This window comes from Lutra lutra, chromosome 10 (genome assembly GCF_902655055.1).
Source record: "Lutra lutra chromosome 10, mLutLut1.2, whole genome shotgun sequence".
Taxonomy (NCBI): domain Eukaryota; kingdom Metazoa; phylum Chordata; class Mammalia; order Carnivora; family Mustelidae; genus Lutra; species Lutra lutra.
Genome location: NC_062287.1, coordinates 13,117,006 through 13,137,460, shown reverse-complemented (window position 1 = coordinate 13,137,460; position 20,455 = coordinate 13,117,006). Strand labels below are relative to the sequence as shown.

General features: G+C 50.4%; 3 protein-coding genes across 4 annotated transcripts in view; all 3 read left to right on the top strand.

The window, feature by feature from the left end:
- Positions 1 to 2,910: 2,910 nt before the first annotated feature.
- APOA5 (apolipoprotein A5) lies at positions 2,911 to 7,077 on the top strand. Of its 2 annotated transcripts, XM_047694061.1 has the most exons (5): positions 2,911 to 3,078; positions 3,915 to 4,127; positions 4,660 to 4,711; positions 4,828 to 4,939; positions 5,479 to 7,077. In XM_047694061.1, exons 3-5 carry the CDS (start codon positions 4,672 to 4,674, stop codon positions 6,428 to 6,430), a joined length of 1,104 nt encoding a protein of 367 aa, XP_047550017.1. In that variant the 5' UTR covers positions 2,911 to 3,078; positions 3,915 to 4,127; positions 4,660 to 4,671; the 3' UTR covers positions 6,431 to 7,077. The 2 variants fall into 2 exon arrangements, with proteins under 2 accessions (XP_047550017.1, XP_047550016.1); XM_047694060.1 differs by lacking the exon at positions 3,915 to 4,127.
- A 1,657-nt stretch (positions 7,078 to 8,734) lies between these two features.
- Positions 8,735 to 17,092, top strand: ZPR1 (ZPR1 zinc finger). The gene is made up of 14 exons (XM_047691710.1): positions 8,735 to 8,945; positions 9,128 to 9,289; positions 9,658 to 9,748; positions 10,114 to 10,184; positions 10,849 to 10,935; positions 11,091 to 11,213; positions 11,582 to 11,632; positions 11,793 to 11,859; positions 12,208 to 12,278; positions 13,193 to 13,282; positions 13,767 to 13,877; positions 14,526 to 14,612; positions 15,741 to 15,806; positions 16,502 to 17,092. The coding sequence occupies exons 1-14, from the start codon at positions 8,766 to 8,768 to the stop codon at positions 16,634 to 16,636; spliced, it is 1,392 nt and encodes a 463-aa protein (XP_047547666.1). The 5' UTR covers positions 8,735 to 8,765; the 3' UTR covers positions 16,637 to 17,092.
- Positions 17,093 to 18,938: 1,846 nt separating this feature from the next.
- BUD13 (BUD13 homolog) overlaps positions 18,939 to 20,455 on the top strand; it is a 28,084-nt gene continuing 26,567 nt past the window's right edge. Inside the window, exon 1 of the mRNA XM_047691709.1 lies at positions 18,939 to 19,142. Coding sequence (XP_047547665.1) covers positions 19,000 to 19,142 — 143 coding nt within the window. The 5' untranslated portion in view covers positions 18,939 to 18,999. The remainder of the gene's footprint in view (positions 19,143 to 20,455) is intronic.

Here is a 20,455-nt window from a genome sequence, read left to right as displayed (position 1 = left end):
TCCTTTGAAATTCACTTGTTACACTTGAACATGAGTTTACCTGAGTATATTTCTTGGCTGGCCATTAAGTTACTTCCAGGTTTTTTTGAAGATATGTTGCTGCTAAATCAGCTGTCCATTTAATCATTTTGATTTGTAGATAACCAGTCCTTTCTCTTGGGTTGATTTTAAGATACTCTCTCTTTGATGTTCTTCACATTCATGATAATGTGTCTTGATTTGGATTTTGTTTTCTTTTATCCTACACATGACTCAGGGATGGTTCTTGCAACTGAGAATTTAGGTCCCACCTTCAAAATTTCTCAGCTGTCTTCTTGGGAATATTGCCTCCTCCAAAGTCTCTCTTTGTACATTTCTCTTTGTAGAAATCCAAGTAGGCGTATGTTGGGCCTTCCCATTCCGCACTCCATGTCTCTTAACTTCCATTTCATATCTTCTTTCTCTTTATCATTCTTTCTGGGTGATTTTCTCAGACTGCCCGTCTAGTTTACTAATTCTTTCTCCAACTGTAGACAAATGGTTATTTTTTTTTTCATTTTAATGACTATATTTCCTACTTCAAGGTGGCCTATTTAATTACTTTTCTTCTTGACCAACAATGGAACTAGACTATCTTTCAAGACAAAATAGTGATTACGCGGGTCATTACTAAACACGATTGGCTATTTCAGTACCATGTTAAATACCCAGCCCCCATTTTTTAGTGCACTTGAGGTGTATCTGTTGTCACTGTTGTTCAAGTGGACTTCCCTTTAGGCCTGGTGAGAGACGTATAAACAATGTACAATGGGTCCATAATGAGCGGTTATTCTGTCTATTATTCTGTCTATGTTTCTGTCTATGTTTCTGGTATGTTCTGGGACGGACCCTGGGATGCTGCTGCATTGAGAAAGACTGCTCTGCCTTCGTTTACACCTGAGTTATTGGCAGCTAAGACAGAAGGAGGACAATCTGCAACAAGTCTGACTTACCACAGATGGTCCCCGACTTATCACAGATGGTCTCCAACTTAAAAGTTTCAACTTACCAATTCTCAACTCTAGGATGGTGCAAAAGAGATCTTGCAATCAAAAAACCAAACTTCAAATTCTGAATTTGGATCTTCTCTCAGGCTAGAGATTCACAGTATGATCCCCTCTCTCGATGCTGGGCAGGGGCAGTGAGCAGTGACTCCCAGTCTTCCCCGCCATCATGAGGGTCAACCTCGGATACACTGCACCCGTTCTGTACCCATGCGACCTTCTGTTTTATCACTTTCAGCACACTATTCAGTCATTCAGTATTGTTAGGTTAGGAATAGTAAATATATTTTCTTCTCTTTTTCTTTGAGATTTTATTTTTAAGTAATCTCTACCCTCAAAGGAAGGTCTTGAACTCAATGCTGAGATCAAGAGCTGCCCACCCCACTAACTGAGCCAGCAAAGCTCGATATTTCCAATTTGGGATGTATTGGGTGTATTGGGATGGAACTGTATCATTAGTTGAGAGAATTCTGTATTTAGAATGAGGAGTCACTAATATTCGCTTAAAGAACAGGTCACAAGACAAAGACTGCCTAAGAAATCATCTCATTTGGTGCATGTTGAGATTTTATTTGAAATCTATATATTTGTGTATTTCAGGTGTTTATGGCAGAACTGCTCCTACTGAACATTAAAGAAGAACATACCTTTTAATCTTTACAATTACATTTTAGAATTATTTTTATTCTATATCCAGATTATGTTGGCAATTCCTGGATTAAAAAAAAAATCTAAATGGGGAACTCTCTTCTAAAAACTCAGCTGAGAATATCAGATATTAGACAACAAAGAAAGATGAAGAAAAAAGAAAGGCAAGCAGGTCCTGTGGAAATAATCTGGCTCAAAATACTTCATATCTGGCCCTTCACACTGTTGTGCAACTAGCACTGCTGACCACCTCCAGAACTTTTGCATGTTCACAAACAGAAGCTCTGTACCATTTTTTGGAAAGGTTTATTTATTTTATTTTATTTACTTATTTTTAAAGATTTTATTTATTTGACACAGAGAGGTCACAAATAGGCAGAGGGGCAGGCAGAGAGAGAGAGGAAGCAGGCTCCCTGCTGAGTAGAGAGCCCAATGCAGAACTCAATCCCAGGACCCTGGGATCATGACCCAAGCCGAAGACAGAGGCTTTAACCCACTGAGCCACCCAGGCGCCCCTATTTTTATTTATTTGAGAGAGAGAGAGAGAGAGAACACAAGCAAGAGGGGCAGAGGGAGATTGAATCTCAAGCGGACTCCTAGCTGAGCCCAACACGGGGCTTCATCTCATGATCATGACACGGGGAAACCCAACTGCCTCTGTGTTCAGGCCACCCACCGCTCCCACCCCTCTCCCCCACCCCCCCACCCCCCACCTACCACCCCCATCCTCCCCTCCCCAGGTCATTAAACAATGTATCTCTTCCTCCTGCCTCTCCCAGTCCCTGGTAACCTCTAATCTACTTTCCGCCTTTGCCTTTGCCCATTTTAAGTACTTCGTTTGAGTGGACTCCTGCAAGATTTGTTCTTTATAGTGTCTGGCTTACTTCATGTAGCAAAATGTCATCAAGACCCATCCATGTTATGAGTCAGAATTTCCTTCCCTTTTAAGGCTAAATAATATTCCATTGTGTACATAGCCCACATTTTGTTTATCTACTCATCTACCAATGGACACTTGAGGCTGTTCCCCCCCCCCTTTTTTTTAAGGTTTTATTTGACAGACAGAGATCACAAGGAGGCAGAGAGGCAGGGAGAGAGAGAGGGGGAAGCAGGCTCCCCACTGAGCAGAGAGCCCGATGTGGGGCTTGATCCCAGGACCCTGGGATCATGACCTGAGCCGAAGGCAGAGGCTTTAACCCACTGAGCTACCCAGGCGCCCCTGTTTTCCCCCTTTTGACTCTTGTGAACAGTGCTGCTATGAACACAGGGGTACAGCTATATGTTCCAATTTCTGCTTTCAGTTCCTTTGGGTATCGACCTGGAAGTGAAATCACTGGATTGTATGGCGATTCTAACTAATCCTAACTAATTCAAACCAAACCTGCAAAAAAGAAGTGAGAGAGAGAATGTAAGTTCCCCAAGGGATAAGCTATTTCGGACGGAGGGAGAAGCGTGGAGGGAGGCTCAGGGTCTTGAAAGAGAGGGCATGCTCAGGGAATGCCAAAGGTGTGGTGTGGGAGGAGATGAGACCGGAGTGGGCTGGGACAAGCCATGGCAGAGCCAGGCAGAGGATGCCCGGAGTAGGCAGGACTTTGGCAGAGACACCTGCCTGAGGCTATGCACAAGATCAAGGTGAGAGGCAGGCGCTGCTGTGATGTGACCGGTAGTGGAAATGGAAGACGGGGGACCCATTCAAGATACATTCAGAAGCAACATTCAGGAGTTCCTGAACGTGTGTTTAAATATATGGAGTAGGCGTGTCATCAAAGGTCTGGGCTCTTGGGCTTTCCTCCTCAGAGGCCCTGGGGATGTAGTTCAGCCTTTCCTGTGGGAAGAAGCCTACTCTTGCTCCAATTCTTTGGGCCCAGAGTCCCAGGCTCTGATGCCTCTCATGTCCTTCACCCTGTCACATCTGACTTCCCTGCATCCCAGGATTATTTCATAAATTGAAAGATGGGAGTACTCTTAACTCTATAAATGCTGGCTCTTCCCAGGCCGCGGGAGGGCGTGTAGTGAGGCTGTCCAGAGCCGCTGGGGTTCAGGCTGGCCTCTGGCCATTGGCCCCGTCTGGCTGGGGCACCATGCCCTACTCTGGGCAGCTGAGTAAGAGCAGGGCCCTCTGAGGACAGTCTTTCCTCTGTTGGTGGGCCAGCCAGTGGGTCAGTGGGAAGGGTGAAGGTCATGGGGCTTGGGGGGGTGGATCTGGGTGAGGAGTTCAGCCTCACTCCTTGATAATCCTTCCAGGTGGCACCTTTCTGCTAGAGCAGCCCCCTGATACCAGGGCACTCATTAACCCTCTGGGTGCCAGGGAAGGGCGGGAGGTGAGCCCTAGGAGGCAGCTGAGGTCAGCCGTCTTTGAACCTCCACGTGGTATTTACTCAGGGCAATTGTTGCCAGAGGCCCAGGCCCCTGGAGTATAAAGCCGAATGTCTGCTCTCTGTGCCCAGAACGGAGCAGGTGAGCGGTGCTGGGTGGAGGGACGCAGGTCAGAGTCTGCAGGGAGGGGATTGCCGGGGTCTCGGCAGGGAGCTGGGGGTGGGAACTGAGAACAAAGGACATCCTCTTGGAGCACTGGGGCAAAGTTGTTTCTTCCCCCTTGGGATCCCACTCCCAGCTGTGGAGTGGGAGGCAGGGAGACAGGTGAGCAAGGCAGTGACAGCATAAGTGACTGAAGGAGCTGCTCCTGGGGTCTTGGGATGGTGGTTGGGGAAATGCTACGAAGCAGTTTGAGCTCCACACTCCATGTTGTATGATCCTGGTGAAAAAGACCCCTCTCTCTCCCCGAGACACCCTTTCCCTCCCAGCCTCACTTAGATCAGTCCTCGTTAGCCCCAGCAGCTCTGTTCTCCCCACATCTCAGGGAAAGGTTGACAGATTTGGGGCAAGTTGGCCCTGGAGCAGGGCCCTCTGGGGCAAAGCCAGGAGATGTCCTTCCTTTGTTTCTTCACCGTAACCCTAACCAGCCTTGTTTCACCTGCTTTCTGAGTAGACAACAGCAAGCATGGTTGCGGTTCTGACCTGGGTTCTGGCTCTGCTCTCAGGTGAGTCTCCAACCCTGACTTCAACGTGGAGGTGTGGGTGGAGGCTGGTCTGAGGGGCCCTGTCCATCCCTGGTGGGGGGTGGATCCCAGCCTCTAACCACCCCATCCCTCTCCAGTGTTTGCACCTGTCCAGACACAGAAAGGCTTTTGGGACTACCTCAGCCAGAGCAGCAGGGACAAAGGCAAGACCACGCGGGTCCAGCAGCAGAAGCTGGCATGGGAACCCACGTGAGTGGCTAGGACAAGGGGTGTGGGTGCGGGAAGGAGACAGCTTAGCAGTGGGATGGTGTGCTGCCTCTGATTCCTCAACCTCCTTAGTCCTCATTGGCACAGAGGAATGGAGTTGTGCTACTTCTGCCTCCTCCTATCCTTCCTGGGCAGTGCAGCCAGCCCCCTCTGCCCTCAGCATCACCCCCACCTCTGCCCTGATCTCACCATAGCCGCTGCCCCCTGCACACTGAGATGTGGGACCTGGGAGATGTGGAGGGACCCCCCCCCCCCCATCGCAGCCCCCAGAATGAAAGGAGTATGTGAGTGGCCAGGTGCATCTGTGTTTCCTTGGGCAGCGTTGGTCTGGATTTGCACGTGTCATAAGTTTATACTTCTGTATAAGGAGTCGTGTGGTTGGCCCGCAGCTAGGACTGGAGCCCAGCCTCTGGGGCCACTGCCCTGCATCCTTGGTCTCCCCAGGTGATCAGTGAGGGATGTCTCTGGGGCAAAGGTGGGGCTAGCAATATGACAGTCTGGATGTCTGTCCCCCTCCCCAGGAGCCTGAAAGACAGCCTTGAGCAAGACCTCAGCAATTTGGACAAGTTTCTGGACAAGCTGGGGCCTCTCAGCGGGCAGGCGAGGGAGCCTCCCGGGCTCCCACACGACCCTGTGGGCATGCGGCAGCAGCTGCAGGAGGAGCTGGCGGAGGTGAGGGCGCGCCTGGAGCCCTACATGGCCGAGGCGCACCAGCAAGTGGGCTGGAATCTGGAGGGCTTGCGGCAGCAGCTGAAGCCCTACACCGTGGAGCTGATGGAGCAGGTGGCGCTGGGCGTCCAGGAGCTGCAGGAGCAGTTGCGCGTGGTCGGCGAGGGCACCAAGGCTCAGCTGCTGGGCGGCATGGAGGAGGCGCGGGGCCTGCTGCAGGAGCTGCAGAACCGCGTGGTGCAGCACACCGGCCGCGTCAAGGAGCTCTTCCACCCCTATGCCCAGCGCCTGGTGACCGGCATCGGGCGCCACGTCCAGGAGCTGCATCGCAGCGTGGCTCCGCACGCCGTCGCCAGCCCCGCGCGCCTCAGCCGCTGCGTGCAGACGCTCTCGCGCAAGCTCACGGTCAAGGCGGAGGCTCTGCACGCGCGCATCCAGCAGAACTTAGACCAGCTGCGGGAAGAGCTCAGCGCTTTTGCCCGAGCTGGCGGTGACGGTGCGGAGGAAGGGGCCAACCCCGACCCTCAGATGCTGTCCCAGGAGGTGCGCCAGCGACTCCAGGCTTTCCGCCACAACACCTTCCTGCAGATCGCCGACTTCACCCGTGCCATTGACCAGGAGACCGAGGAGGTCCAGCTGCAGCTGGCACCGCCCCCGCCAGGTCACAGTGCCTTCGCCCCAGAGTTTCTCCAAGCTGAGAGCAGTGAGGCCCGGAGCAAGCTGCAGGCCCGTCTGGAAGACCTGTGGGAAGACATCAACTACAGCCTTCATGACCGTGGTCTCAGTCATCTAGAAGAGCCTTGAGGGTCTACTGATCCAGACTCATTTCCCGGCTCCTTGTCTAAGCCCAGGATCTGAGCCCCTAGCGTGGCTCAGTCCTTGACCGTGGCCTGTTGGGCAGAGGGTGGAGGGCCCTGCACAGGATAGGCGAGGTCACCCAAAGGGACTGTTGTCCCTGGCAATCCAGCCTCCTGCGATTCCCCCATCCAGATGCATTACACTCACCAGGCTTTGCAAACCCAGCTTCCCGTGTTCATTTGGGAATCCTCATGAGTTACTCCATTCCAGGATGGTGGGAGTGGGGAGGGAGAGAGGCACTCTGTGCGCAGGTGATTATGAGCAATGCAAGCCTGTTGCCATGGTGCTGGAAGCCTGGGCCTCTTCTTCCTGGGGCTTGACTCTGATCCCTTCTGGCCCCCTGCTGGCCACTGCTACCGCTGGTCTAGGGGAGAGGAGCTCTTTTCTCCCCAGGGCTGCCATGACAGCTTCTTTTGGAGGAAGAGAAAGGAGAAAGGAGGAAAATATGATGAGAGTGTGTGAAGATGTGCACATGTTATCTCTGCTGGCTCTGATGCCGGTGGGCACAAATGGTGGGGGTTGCGATGGGAGGGAGCAGAGCCTGCATTTTCCTTCCATAACTCTACATCTAAACAGCTGACCAAGCCCTCCATACTGTGGGGGCTTCTTTTTTTTTTTTTTTTTAAAGATTTTATTTATTTATTTGACAGAGAGAGAGATCACAAGTAGACAGAGAGGCAGGCAGAGAGAGAGAGAGAGAGAGAGAGAGAGGGAAGCAGGTTCCCTGCTGAGCAGAGAGCCCGATGCGGGACTCGATCCCAGGATCCTGAGATCATGACCCGAGCCGAAGGCAGCGGCTTAACCCACTGAGCCACCCAGGCGCCCCCTGTGGGGGCTTCTTAAAGCCTCGGGGTAGGGGAAGCATACCGTGTGTCCTCTCCATCTGGGGCCCCTCACTTCTGACTTCCAGGCTGAAGCCTAGACTTCTGATTCATGAAATAGAGGCATATGGTGGAAGCTTACTTGCCTGGTGTGACTCTTATTTGAGCCATGTCTGAAAGCAGTGACCTCAACACTATTCCCCAAAGCACACCCACCACTCATTCCAATCCCTCAACGCTCTGTCTCAGGGACTCTCTCCCAGTCCAGGTCTGCCAGAGGGTCCTGACTCTGGACAGACTCTGCCTTAGATGACAGCTGTCTGCCATGCCTGAGTGTGGGCCTGGCTTAGAAACCCTTCCTCTGCACCTGCATTGCTCACCCACCTTCCCATAGGACAGTGTGTATGAAGTGCAGGCTCTTGAGGTGGCCTGTCTCCTTTGTTCCTGTGGTTCCATATTTTGAATGGCCCTCTTATGACTGACCCTCTTCTTGAGAACTCCAAATCTTAAACTCCCCAATTCTCCATGTACAAACTCATTTGGGGACAATAAAGGTCCTCATAGATCCCCCTGGGAACTGTGAAATCGGGGATGGGTGAAGTGGAGTGGAAGAGGAAAGGATAAATGCACCCTGTCCAGCGCCTTTGGAAGGTCCTGTCCAGCACCCTTTCCTCTGCTCACAGCCTGCCCTGCACAGGGTTCTCAGCACCCCATTTGAATCTGGCCTGATTGTGCCTGCAGGCTGGACCTCTTCCCTGACACCCTGGATTTAGCACCAGAACTGGGTGAGAGGTGCCCAAGGAAAGGAGATACCGGAAAGGAAAGTTTAACCACAAAAAGAGGTGTTTTTCTTGTTGTTAGGAAACTGAGGGGTGAGTCAGCTGGGGTTTGATGTGCTGGGGATGTTGGGGTGGGAGTAAAAATGAGGACTGCGTATTTAAGGCTGGAATTTGGACACGTGTTTAGGAGGGCAGAAATGAGTGAGAACAGAAAAGGAAAGAATGCTTGAGGGACTGAGGGAGGGGAATCAAAAGCCGAAGCAACGTCTGGCCCAACAGTGGATGGGAGCCTGAGCCAGGTGCGGAGCCCACCTCCTCAGGGATACCGAGGGACAAGCCAAGCCCCTTGCCATCGTCTCCTGTAGTCAGATTTATGGACAGATGGTTAAAACCCTGGAGAATGGAGCTATTGCGAAGGAGCGAAACAGTGCCCTGGGTCTGAGAGGACGTCCTGGGGGAAGTAACGCCTGAACTGGGGTCGAGGCAAAGCGTGAATCAGGCTCGCTTTGGAAGTCTGGATCACAGAATCCCAGCAATGCAGAAACCTTGTCCATCGCAGTCCCCAGGGCCCAGAGTCTGCGGCCTCTTTAAGAAAGGGCGGGGCGGCAGCTCACGGAAGCGTCGGAGGAAGGGGTGGGGCCGGAGGGGAGCGGAAGCCGGAAGTGGAGGCCTGCTCTGCGCATGGTGGCCATGGCCGTCAGCGGGGCTGTGGAGCCCGGGCCACCCGCGGCTGCTGTCGCTCCCTCGCCCGCCCCGGCCCGGGCTCCAGCCCCCGAGCACTTGTTCCGGCCTATCAGCGCTGAGGACGAGGAGCAGCAGCCCACCGAGATCGAGTCGCTCTGTATGAACTGTTACCGCAATGTAAGGCGGGGGCTCGGCGCGGGGCGGCGGGAGGTTGGGCTGAAGCGGGGAGGGGTTGGTGGGGTTGGCGACCCGGCCAGGTGGGCCCAGCTGGGGACCCGGAGGCGAGGCACGCCCCGGAGTCGGTAGACGGGGAACTGGGGCTTCACTGGTTCTTCCTAGCTGCTTTTCTGCTTCCCCAGGGCACGACGCGCCTCCTGCTCACCAAGATCCCTTTCTTCAGAGAAATAATCGTGAGCTCCTTTTCCTGCGAGCACTGTGGCTGGAACAACACCGAGATCCAGTCGGCCGGCAGGATCCAGGATCAGGGAGTGCGCTACACTTTGACCGTCAGGGCCCAGGAGGTGAGAGGGCCCCAGAACAGTCTGGTGTCCTGTAGAAGGCTTGGGGACTGAAGTCAGAGCTATCCTGCGACCTTGAGTAAATCCTGCGGTGTGCCCAAGCCTCAGTTTCCTCCTTCCTAAAGTGCATTTAGTGCTGTCAGATGCTCAGGTGAAATAAAAGCTTGTGAAAATGCTTTGTAATTACATTTTGTCGGAGGGAATCAGATGGTACTTGTTCTCCGTAGTACTCAAACCATTTGGGCAGCTGGCTTCATGGCGTACTGTTCCGCAGGAGTAGTCTGGACCCGGGACTGGAGACAGGAAGAAACTGCTGCGCTGCGGTCTGTACTGCTGACCTCTCTGGACTGAAAGTTTTTCTCTCTGCCCAGGACATGAACAGAGAAGTGGTGAAAACGGACTCTGCCACCACAAGGATCCCGGAGCTGGATTTTGAAATTCCTGCCTTCAGTCAGAAGGGAGGTAGGTATAAGGTCAGGCTGTTTGGGTTGTTCATGCCCCGCTGCAGTCCTACTTTTTTGCAAAAACCCAGGTGTCAGGTCTGGTGGCTGGTGTTTGGCCAGGTTATCACTGAGACCTTCCTTGGTTCAACATAAACGGAAGCTTAGATAAAACAGCTTGAGAAAGTAGATTGTGTTAGTAAGGCTGTCATGTGTTCATTAGAGAGTCTTAGCATCACTGTTATTAGAGATGAATGGAACCTTGTTCTAGGCCTCCTCACTTTATAGTTGAAATCAAAGCCCAGGGAGTTCCAAGTGAATTGCTCAGTCATATGGGCACTTGATGGCATAGTCAAGACTCACGTGTCTTTTGTTCTTATTCACTAGCTCTGACCACTGTCGAAGGACTGATCAGCCGTGCAATCTCTGGCCTGGAGCAGGATCAGCCTGCCCGAAGGGTGAGCTGGGATTTTCTGATGGCAGCAGCTCAAGGCATAATGACCAGTCTATGTTTGAATAGAGTGTTCAGCTTCCTGTGTAGCTGAACTGTCTCAGACAGTGTTGGAGAACGTTTGGAGGACACAGCAGGGATGCTGTCGCTGCCAGGATGTTGCCCATGTTTTCTCTCCCATCCTTTCCACTTCTCTTTCCCCAGTGTATGTTCAGACCTTCTCTCAGACAGGCAGTGTGACATTACCTCTGAAGAGCCTTTCCTAATCCCCTGGGATTTATCTGTACTTCCTGAGTCTTCCATTGTACCATATATTTACTATGACAGGAGTAATATAGTCGCATATGTAGTCATCGGTCTTCCTAACTGGCTGGGGAGTCCCATGAGAGGACTCTGGTGTGTTTACTGTTGTATCTCTAAACTGGCATGAGAGCCTGGCCCAAATGGTTGGATGGTGAGAAAAATGAAGCTCATTTGGCACAACCTATAAACTTCAGACTTCCTTGCTGTATCTTACTGTGAAGTCTGAGTCTCTCTGTTCCTACTTACTCTGAGGCAGGTGGTGACTTCCTGATGGAAGTGACATGGATGTGACAGGGAGTAGGGGCATAAAGTCTGTCATGAGGGCTGGGGAGCCCCATGACTATCTGTTTACTATCTTTCCCTATCAGGCAAAAGAAGAAGCTGTAGCTAAAAGAATTGATGAGTTCATTGTCAAACTGAAAGAGCTAAAGCAAGTGGCCTCTCCTTTCACTCTGGTGAGTATGGAGGAACTCTAGGTGCTAGATTTAGGCGGGGAGAGACCCTTAAGACTGTCTGGGTTTTTTCCACTGGTGCCCAAGAGGTCTGGTGGTAGGCAGAGGATCATATGTGATTTCTTGTTGTAATTACTCCCTCTGCCCCCATCTGTCAGATCATTGATGATCCCTCAGGGAACAGCTTTGTGGAAAACCCCCATGCTCCCCAGAAAGATCATGCCCTCGTGGTCACGCACTATAGTCGGACTCCACAGCAGGAAGAAATGCTGGGGCTCCAGGTAAGTAGCCTAAAGAAGCCAGAAGAATGCTCTGGCATTATCTTGCTTTCTGGATCGCTTGGAATCAGTGGAATCTTACTTTGTCGTTGCTGCCCTGTGTATCCTATCTATCCTATCTGGACATTTTATGCATCTTTTCTGGCTCCTGTCAAGACTTAGGATAAACTTTACAGTAAAAGTTGGCAGTGGCTGTGATCTTAAGTTCTGTTCTTCCCTGGATTGGGGCTTTGCTTCCTGCTCTCTCTGTTAAACCCACGAGGTGGCAGCTGACATAAGCAAACCAGAGTCTTCTGTCTCACTCCAAGGCAGGCTGGTGGGGAGGCCGAGGTATTTGTGCCAACGTGTGATTTGTATTTCTGCTGTGCTAGGCTGAGGCGCCACCAGAAGAGAAGCCAGAAGAGGAGGATCTCAGAAACGAAGTGAGTCCGTTGGCTGCTGTGGAGGAAGGAGCAGGGCTGTGGGTGGACACTGATGCCACTCGGTCTCCCTTCCTCGCGACCAACATGGCAGCCACCAGCATGCCAACTGAAGTCTGGAGCCTGAGCAGGGCTCACGCTACGGCCCCATGTTGTGTTCCAGGTGCTGCAGTTCAACACAAACTGTCCAGAATGCAATGCTCCGGCTCGGACCAACATGAAGCTAGTTCGTATCTTTTGTCAAGCATCTGGGTTGCTCTTCATCTGACTTGGGCACGAAGATTAGCTGGGGGTACTTCCTTCAGGGAAGGCACAGCGATGAGGAAGGTGTTGCCTTTGATGAAACAGTGTACCTTGGCTTTTGGGTTCAAAGAGAGAATTAGGCTCTGGTTTCTAGAATCCTGTGTTGCCATGGATTGCAACCTTGCCCTCTTCTGGAGGACTGAGTTAGGCTGCTGCTTATGATTTCTTTCCTATGTTCCTAGGACTGGCAACTATGTTTTTAGGGTTTGGGTTTGATCTTCTCTAGAAGGTGGTCTTGCTCTCCTGGAAGCAGATTCCTTACCTCCATCTTCCAGAAATCCCCCACTTTAAGGAGGTTATCATCATGGCTACCAACTGTGAGAACTGCGGCCATCGGACCAACGAGGTGGGTAGGCTCCATTGTTTGGGAAGATGATTAAGGTGAGGGTAAACCCTGTTTAACTTTGATCCTTCCTAAAGCTGCTTTGGGATGAGGTGGAAGGAAGCTGGGTTTTTCTCTTGGACGTAGTGTAGGGTGAGGAGCCCTTAAAGGAACTGGGAATTAGTGAAATAAAATTAGAAATACCATAACTCATTTAAGACATTAAAGATTGATAATATGGAAGAGGTAGGTGCCCCCCCCCCCCTTTTGGAGAGACTCTGACTCATCTCTCAGAGGACTGGAAGTAGGGGGAATGCAGATTCTGACTCTAGTAAAAAACTTTCTGGATCTCTCTGAAAATAGAATGGAGGGTTGTAAATTACCTTTCCCCAAGCGTATCCAAGCATAAGCTCTTTAAATACTGAACCCAAAATATTACAAGGTGCATCCACATTTTGGGAGTATTTGAAAGTCCCTTTCGGCTTCAAGAGTCAGTTTTTTTTTTTTTTTTTAAAGATTTTATTTATTTATTTGACAGACAGAGATCACAAGTAGGCAGAGAGGCAGGCAGAGAGAGAGGAAGGGAAGCAGGCTCCCCGATGAGCAGAGAGCCCGATGGGGGACTCGATCCCAGGACCCTGAGATCATGACCCGAGCCGAAGGCAGCAGCTTAACCCACTGAGCCACCCAGGCGCCCCAAGAGTCAGTTTTTTAAAAGAGGCAGGTGCAGAGTTTGTTGGCAATTTGATAGGCTCTTGGCCAGCTCTTGGTGTTTCTGGTTTGGGTGACTGCTGCCGCTGTTGGTTTAGAAGGCTCTGTCCTTGGTAGCTGGTAGGGGGCATGATTGGAAGTGTAAGCCAGTCCTCTGAGGGCTCCCTGACATGGGTGAGGATTAGAATCCTCTCTGCTGCTGTTCCTGACTACTGTTGTCTGTGCAGGTGAAATCTGGAGGAGCGGTAGAGCCCTTGGGCACCAAGATCATCTTCCATATCACAGATCCCTTAGATCTGACCAGAGATGTGCTCAAGGTAACACCCTGCTTGGGAAAGTGTCTGTCTTCCTCACAGGGGCTGTCTCTATCTAGAGGAAGTTGTCTTTGTAAAATTCTATGCTGGGGTTGTGGGGTGCCTCCTTCCTTCTCTGGGTTTCAGGATCCCTCAGCAGAATTAATCCGTGGTAGGAAGGACACATTTCGAAGGTCACCCATAAATACTCTGATGATTTGGCGTCTTTTTGCCTCCAGTGGCTGTAAGGGCCCTTGTCTCAGGCCTCTAATGACAGGATGCCTGCCAGCTTGGAGCCATGACTCAGAATGTCCCTTTATTAGGTCGGTTCCATTTCTGCGGTAAACGTGGATAGGAATGAGTCTAGCTTTAGTTGGAGAGTCCGAGAAGACTGGGGCAGCTTTCCCCCAAAACAGTCAGTGGTGGTATTAAGTTGGCATGAAAACTCTGAGTAGCCTTCTCGAAGAGGCTCCTGATCTAAAGCCCAATTTGCTCTCTCATCTCCCAGTCTGAGACGTGTAGTGTGGAAATCCCGGAGCTGGAATTTGAACTGGGAATGGCCGTCCTGGGGGGCAAGTTCACCACATTGGAGGGGATACTGAAAGACATCCAGGAGCTGGTGAGTCGCCGAGTATAGGGCACGGTTGATCCAGCAACGTGGCTGTGGGGAAGGGGCTAGAAGGCCTCACGTCCTAGTTTTTGTAGCTGTTAACTAGGGGTTTCTTTGCCTTAAAGCTAATTTGAGAGACTTAAATAGTATTTCAGATTGTGAAGATAAATCTATGGGAAATTCTGAATGGAAACTCCCAGTCCTCCCTCTGGGACAATGTAGATACTTTGTGGTTTTGGGTAAGTCACTTATTTCACTGTAAAATGAGGGGAGGAGGGTCCTTCCAGCACCTGAAGCTCCCCAGCGCATATATTTGTGTGTTGACTTAGCCCATATATTTATTTTCTTGAATCATTTCACTTTATTGATTCCCAGTTGTCAGGCATTTTGTCATTGTAAATTACACTTTACTTTGCATTTCTTCAAATGAGAACTAGAGGTCCCCTGGAAGGACATTTTTATAGTTTTTGTTTATATCTCCAGTTGTCATCTTGGCAGATTAATGTCTGTGCTCTTCGCAGTGGCTGCTTAGGTCAGGAAGCTGGCGTGGCGACTGAGCTTCCCTGGCTGGGCACCCTCCTGCTGTTCCACACCAGCTTTATGGTCAAACCCAAGAAACAGCTAGTGTCCTAGCAGTTCCGATGCTGTTTATTGCAGGTGACCAAGAACCCTTTCACACTGGGTGACAGTTCCAATCCTGGCCAGATGGAGAAACTGCAGGAGTTTAGCCGGAAGTTAGACCAGGTGAGATGACTCTGGCCCTTCAGTACTTGTGGTTCTGGGGTGCCAGTGAGCAAGAGGCCGCCTACCCCTACCCTGTCCTGTCTCCTTCTGAACGTCTAACCAGTGTGTTGGGTGTTCCCCATGTCCTCTTTCTCGGTTTTCTCCATTATGTTGTTAGAGCCTTATCTCTAGTAGCTTCACTTAGGTTTTTCATTTCCACTGACTTGTTTTCCCAGAGCCTTTTTTTTTTTTTTTTTTTTTGGTCTTTGAATACTCTCCCTCATTCCTTTGCCTCAGCATCCTGTTGTTTTAAGGATGTGGTATTTTTTTCTTTCCTTTTGAGAATGTTAATGTTGGTTTTTCTTTTTTTGATGTTTTATTTTCCTTGCATAGTTTCCATTTCCCTTTTAAGTTGCCTTTTTTTTCGCTTGTTTTTATTTTTCCATTTAACTTTCTTTCAGACACAGAGAAGTTGGGGGGCTTTGCTCACGTGTCTGATAGTCATGGATTGTCGTTTTAAAAGTAGAGGACTGAAACACAGGAGTGGAGCTGAATCCTATTCACGTTGAGCTCCCTGTAGGGCAATTTAGCCACGCCATTTTGTGGAGGTAACCCCAGTGCCAGAGATGTTAGGTTTTTCTTCTTGGGCTGCCCAGATTCCCATCAGCGGGTGTTCTGTTTCCTGGCCTGAGAAGGAGGACTTGGCTGCCAGTGTTCTGAGAGCTGAGTGTGGGCAGAGAGCTGGGTGTGTCTATCTGTTTACAATGACAACACGTTCACTTAACCGCTTGTCCGTGCTGCCTTTTCCAGCACCTTCAGCGGGGCTGGTGTCCCCTCGGCCTTAGCCAGCGGTGGTGGCAGCTTCTCCACGGACTCCTGCAGATTTCTGCCGAGGTTGGGGAAGGGCAGTGGTTGGCCTGTGTGGAATGGGAGAGGAGGTGGGGATGTCAGAGTGCTGCTTCAGTAGGCTTCCTACAGTCCTTATTTTAGGTCTTCTCTACTTCACTTCATCAGGAGGTACCTTATGTCAGCAGTTTCTGAAACTTGGGCTTTCTGCCATGTAAACTGGGTTGGTTCTTGTCTGGCAGACACAGCCCCTTCCTACCAGGAGCTATGTAAAATTGATGTGCTGTATTCTCCCTCCTTTAGATCCTTCAGGGTGACATGAAGGCCCACTTTATTATGAATGATCCAGCAGGAAACAGCTACTTCCAGGTACAGAATACCCTCCCTGATAGGGCACGGAGATACATTTTCTGACTTTGTTGGAATATGTATTATTTCTCCAGAAACTGGAGACTTGATTTTGAATGAACTGCTCTTTATCAAGAAACCTTAGAATTTGAAGAATAAGAAAATAGAGGGGGAGATGGGAGGGATTGTAATTGTGTGCCGAGAGGGGGAAAAGATACTCCTAGACTCTTCCTCCCTCTAGTCCATCTCTTGTCCCCAGCAGTGGAGTTGTCATTTAGAAAACCTAATTGTGAAGTGGGGGGAAACGGTGCCTTGCCCAGAAGCTGGAACAGGAAACTGGAGAGGCTTTCAGATGACTGGGGAGATACTCTGGTGATTTATAATAACTTCGAACATTGATTGAGCAGTAATTATTGGTCAGGCAGAACTGTTGGAGGTTTCTCTACGATTAAGACTATGATAAGAAGGTGCAGATAGAAAGTTTTTTAGGCAGACTGTTCCCTAATTCTGCCTAGGGCTGGACGGTCCCTTTCCGGGGACTCTGTTGGGCTCTTGCTGCTTGCTAGTTGAGCCTAACTATGGGGAATTGGAGGCCTTTAGAATAAAAAAACATTAAGGTCTTCGGAAAGTGGGTGTTGGAAGCCACCTGGTAGCAGTAGTGGGGGAGCAGGTAGCTAGGTGGCACAGGCACTGACTGACTGTCCTTGGCCTTGCAGAATGTGTATGCGCCTGAAGATGATCCTCAAATGAAGGTGGAGCATTATGAGCGCACATTTGCCCAAAACGAGGAGCTAGGGCTCAATGACATGAAGACAGAGGGCTATGACACAGGCCTGGCCCCACAGCGGTAGCGACGGGTAGTTCCCGAGCCAGCCTCCCGTGCTGCTCAGACCGAAGGGTTATTTATTGCTATAGGGAAAGGCTGGGGGGTGTCCGTAGCCCGCATGTGGGGAGGACACCTGGTCTGAGAGATATGGGCAGTTTTGTGAGCAGTTTGTGACGGAAGTGCAAGCCTGTTGCTTTACTTGACTGTATCTTGGAGGTTCTGAATTGGCCTGGGAAGAAACCCAGAAATGAACCATGGGGCACGTCATTATCCTTTTTTTTCCTACCAGCTCTTTACCCTCCCTCCACATAATGCTCTGTCTAGGGTTGGAACTCTGAAGACGGAAGACAGCTACATCTGGAGTTTGGGAGTTGGCTGGGGAATATAAAATACTGGCTTTACACAGGAAAAGAGTCTTCTGAGGGGAGGGAGTCCAGCACGGGGTAAAAGCTCTCATTAAAGTGATGGCTTTCCAATAGGACTGGGCTCTGCATTCACTCGTCCTTATTTGATACCATGCTGGTAGAATTCAGCCTCTTGAATAAATTTTCCCTGGTGTAGTCCGTTTGGGGAGTGGAGCTGGCATTTCATTCATTCCTTCAGTAGATACTTGTGTGCTCACTTTGTGCCAGGTACACTACAGAACTGAACAAAATAAAGCCCTGTGTTCATGGAATTTAAAGTGAACTTTTCAGGACAGATCCATAGTTCCTGCATTTGCTTTATTAGATGCAGCTGACAAACAGAGGGCAAAGCTCAGATAGTGCCCCTGGGCATAAATTCATTTGATCTTGTTCAGCTGCCCTCTGAGGCAAGCAGAGTTGGGATCGGAGTTTGGGTCTTGTCAGGCCAAGGCTGGGTGTTGATTCGAAAGGGGAGTGGTGGAACTCCAGACAGATGGGCAGGACATAGGCTGATGGGGGCTGAGAGAGTTCTAGTAACGTTCACTGGAGCAGAAAGATGAGGTTTTCACATGCCTGCTGATAGCAGGGTAGTAGAGGCAGGGCTTTGGAGTTGTTGGAGAGTCAACAAAGTGGCCTAGAAGCCAACACAGGGTTGTGTCTGGGGGACCTGTGGGGCCCTCCAGCTAGTGAAGCCCTGTTATCAGTTCATTGAACCACAAGCTCTCAGAGACCCAACCCAGTCTGCTTTCCTTCTTGGGCCTGAGCTGGACCAGTCAGGATAACCCGGGGGTTAAAAGTTCATGGGTCAGGGCTGTGATGTCCACACCTGTGTGTGTATGTATATATATATATAGATATATATATATATAGTTTTTGAGCACAGAGCCTAAATTCTGAGCATTTATAAAGTATAACAGCCTTCTTGACAAAAATGCTTTCAAACAGTGGCAAAAATTTAACACGTTGAGATAAAGGACATATTCGATCTGACATTTTATTTGACAAACTTTGGATTTACCTCTTGCACCTCACTTTGCTGGCCTTTGCTTCCTGGGATCATGTTTTGGCTTTGTGAAGTTGGGCAGCTTCCTTAACCTCTTCAAGCTTTGGTTTTCTCACCTGTAAAACATGATAATAAAACCGCTTGAGAACTTTAAGAGTTAAATGAGGTAATTCACGTACAACTGCACGCTCACAAAAAGAAAAGTAGTGTCTCTGCCCTCCGCCTCCCACCCCCTCTCTAAAACTTGCGAATTTAGAATTCAACCTCTCTACCTTCCTGGTTTTTTGAAAACAGAGCCAGGTCCTTTTCACTGGAAAGGTCCTAGGCAGGAGGTAGCTAGGGGCTACCTATTCTATCAAACGTGGGGAAGTTCACAGGTTAGAAACCGTATTTTTTCATAGTAATTACATTGGGTTTGGCATTCCTGATTTCCTCTCTTGAATGGTACTTAGCCTATTAGAGCAGTTTCTACCCCCCAACCAAAATACATACTAATACAAATAACTGGTATATATACGTGTGTCAGACACTGTTTTGAACACTTCACGTGGTACAAGTAATCTCATTCTTCGCAGCCACTGAGTTAGGTCACCATAATATTACCCAGTTTGTTAAATAACTTGTGCAAGGTCCTGCAGGTAGGAAGTTTTGGAGCCTGGACTCAAGCTTAGCTACATTGCCACTCACTCCACAGCCCACGATCTTGACACTGTGGTCCTTCTGGAGCTGCATCATGTTGAAGGGGCAAATAGATGAACAACCAGAAAACGTGGTCGGGTCGGTCGACCGAGGCGGAGTGGGCGCGGGACATAACGCGCATTTCTCGCGAGTCGGCCAGGGCGCTCACCTGTCACCCCGGTCAGTTCCCATCACTCTTCACCACTTCCGGTCGCGGCCCCGCCCCCTCGCGTCCCTCCGTGCGTTTCGCGTTCAAGAATTTTGTCCCCAGCGCCGAGCCGTCTCCCCGCCCTCGCCGCTGCCATGGCGGCAGCTCCGCCGCTCTCCAAGGCCGAGTATCTGAAACGTTACTTGTCTGGGGCAGGTGCCGGCGTCGATGGGGGCCCTGATTCCGGTCGCAAGCGTCGCAGAAAGCGGCCGAAGCCTGGCGGGGCTGGCGGCAAGGGGTGAGTTGGTTCTGGCGGGGCCGGGCCTGTGGCGGCTGGCCGCCCCTGTTTCCCCACAGCTCGAACCTCGGCCGGCGCTTCCTCTCTGCGCGCCGCCCGCCAGGCTCCTGAGCGGCACCTCCGGAGCCCGGCTCTGGCGCCGCGCGCCCCTGGGGGGTATCTTCCCTTTCTCAAGACGGCTCCAACTTTCCCCGCCTTTGGAGCGTTCCGTCCTCTCCCGTTGAAAATGAATGTCGTGCCCTGACAATGATGGTGGAGCTCACCCAGAGCCTCCCCGTCTGGATATTTAGGGCCCAGGACCTCTCTGTGGGGTTCAGCAATCCCAGGGGCTGTGGTCCTGAGTCCGAGAACTATGCTTACTTCCTGTTACTCTTCCTAGTGGTGCTGTTAACAACCACCACCAGCATTTGTAGTTCTTGTTATGTACCAGATGCCGTTCTAAGTATTTTAGACGTTTTAAGCTTCGGAATACTACCACGAAGTTGGTGTTGTTATTATCCCCATTTTTCAAATGAGAACTTTGTAGCTCAGTGTGCTGGGTTGAAGGGTGCCCCCGCCCCCATTCCTGTCCACCCAGAACGTCAGAACGTGACTTTCTTTGGAAATAGTGCCTTTGCAGATATAATTAGTTAAGATGAGGTCACGGTGGGTTAGGATGGGCGCTTAATCCAGTGTGACTGGTGTCCTTTTAAGAAGAGGGAAATTTGAACACAGGCATGGGGGAGAACCGCTATGTGAAGATGGAGTCCGAGACTGGACTGGATTTCCCCTGCCACTAGCCAGACTATGGCTGGGACTGCCAGAAGTTGGACGAGTCAAGGAAATATCCTCCCCTGGAGCCTTGCCAGCGGGCATTGCCTTGCACACATCTTGATTTCAGACTTCAAGCCTCTAGAACTGTGAGAGAATACATTTCTGTTGCTTTAAGCCCCCCAGGTTGTGATAGTTTGTTAGGCAGCTCTAGGGAACCAATACCCCCAGTTCCAAAGAACGGAGCCATTCCCTTTCCTGGTTTGGTTCTTGCCTCTTCTTGCTTTCTGTCTTCCTGCCCTTCTGACTTGTGTAAATTCTTTGGAGACAGTGCCATGTAGTGAAAAGAGCTTGAGCTTTGGAGTAATGCTGGTCAGAGTTTGAGTCCTAGCTGTGCCACTTTGTGGGCTCTGTGGCTTGGGCGGGATATTTCATCTCGTTAAGACTGTTGACACGTCTTTAAAATGAGAGTAATAGTCATATCACTTTATGACTATGATTCGAGGTGTATAAAGTGATCATGGCTTTTCAAATTGAATGTTCACATCATGGCAGTCATTGTT

Excerpts from the sequence above, each read along its gene's own strand:
- APOA5 (XM_047694060.1), top strand. The coding sequence starts at position 4,672 with ATGGTTGCGGTTCTGACCTGGGTTCTGGCTCTGCTCTCAG. Across the intron at positions 4,712-4,827 it reads GGTTCTGGCTCTGCTCTCAG|TGTTTGCACCTGTCCAGACA; the intron begins GTGAGTCTCCAA and ends ATCCCTCTCCAG. Across the intron at positions 4,940-5,478 it reads AAGCTGGCATGGGAACCCAC|GAGCCTGAAAGACAGCCTTG; the intron begins GTGAGTGGCTAG and ends CCCCCTCCCCAG.
- ZPR1 (XM_047691710.1), top strand. The coding sequence starts at position 8,766 with ATGGTGGCCATGGCCGTCAGCGGGGCTGTGGAGCCCGGGCCACCCGCG. Across the intron at positions 11,633-11,792 it reads AGGAGGATCTCAGAAACGAA|GTGCTGCAGTTCAACACAAA; the intron begins GTGAGTCCGTTG and ends GTTGTGTTCCAG. Across the intron at positions 14,613-15,740 it reads TTAGCCGGAAGTTAGACCAG|ATCCTTCAGGGTGACATGAA; the intron begins GTGAGATGACTC and ends TCCCTCCTTTAG.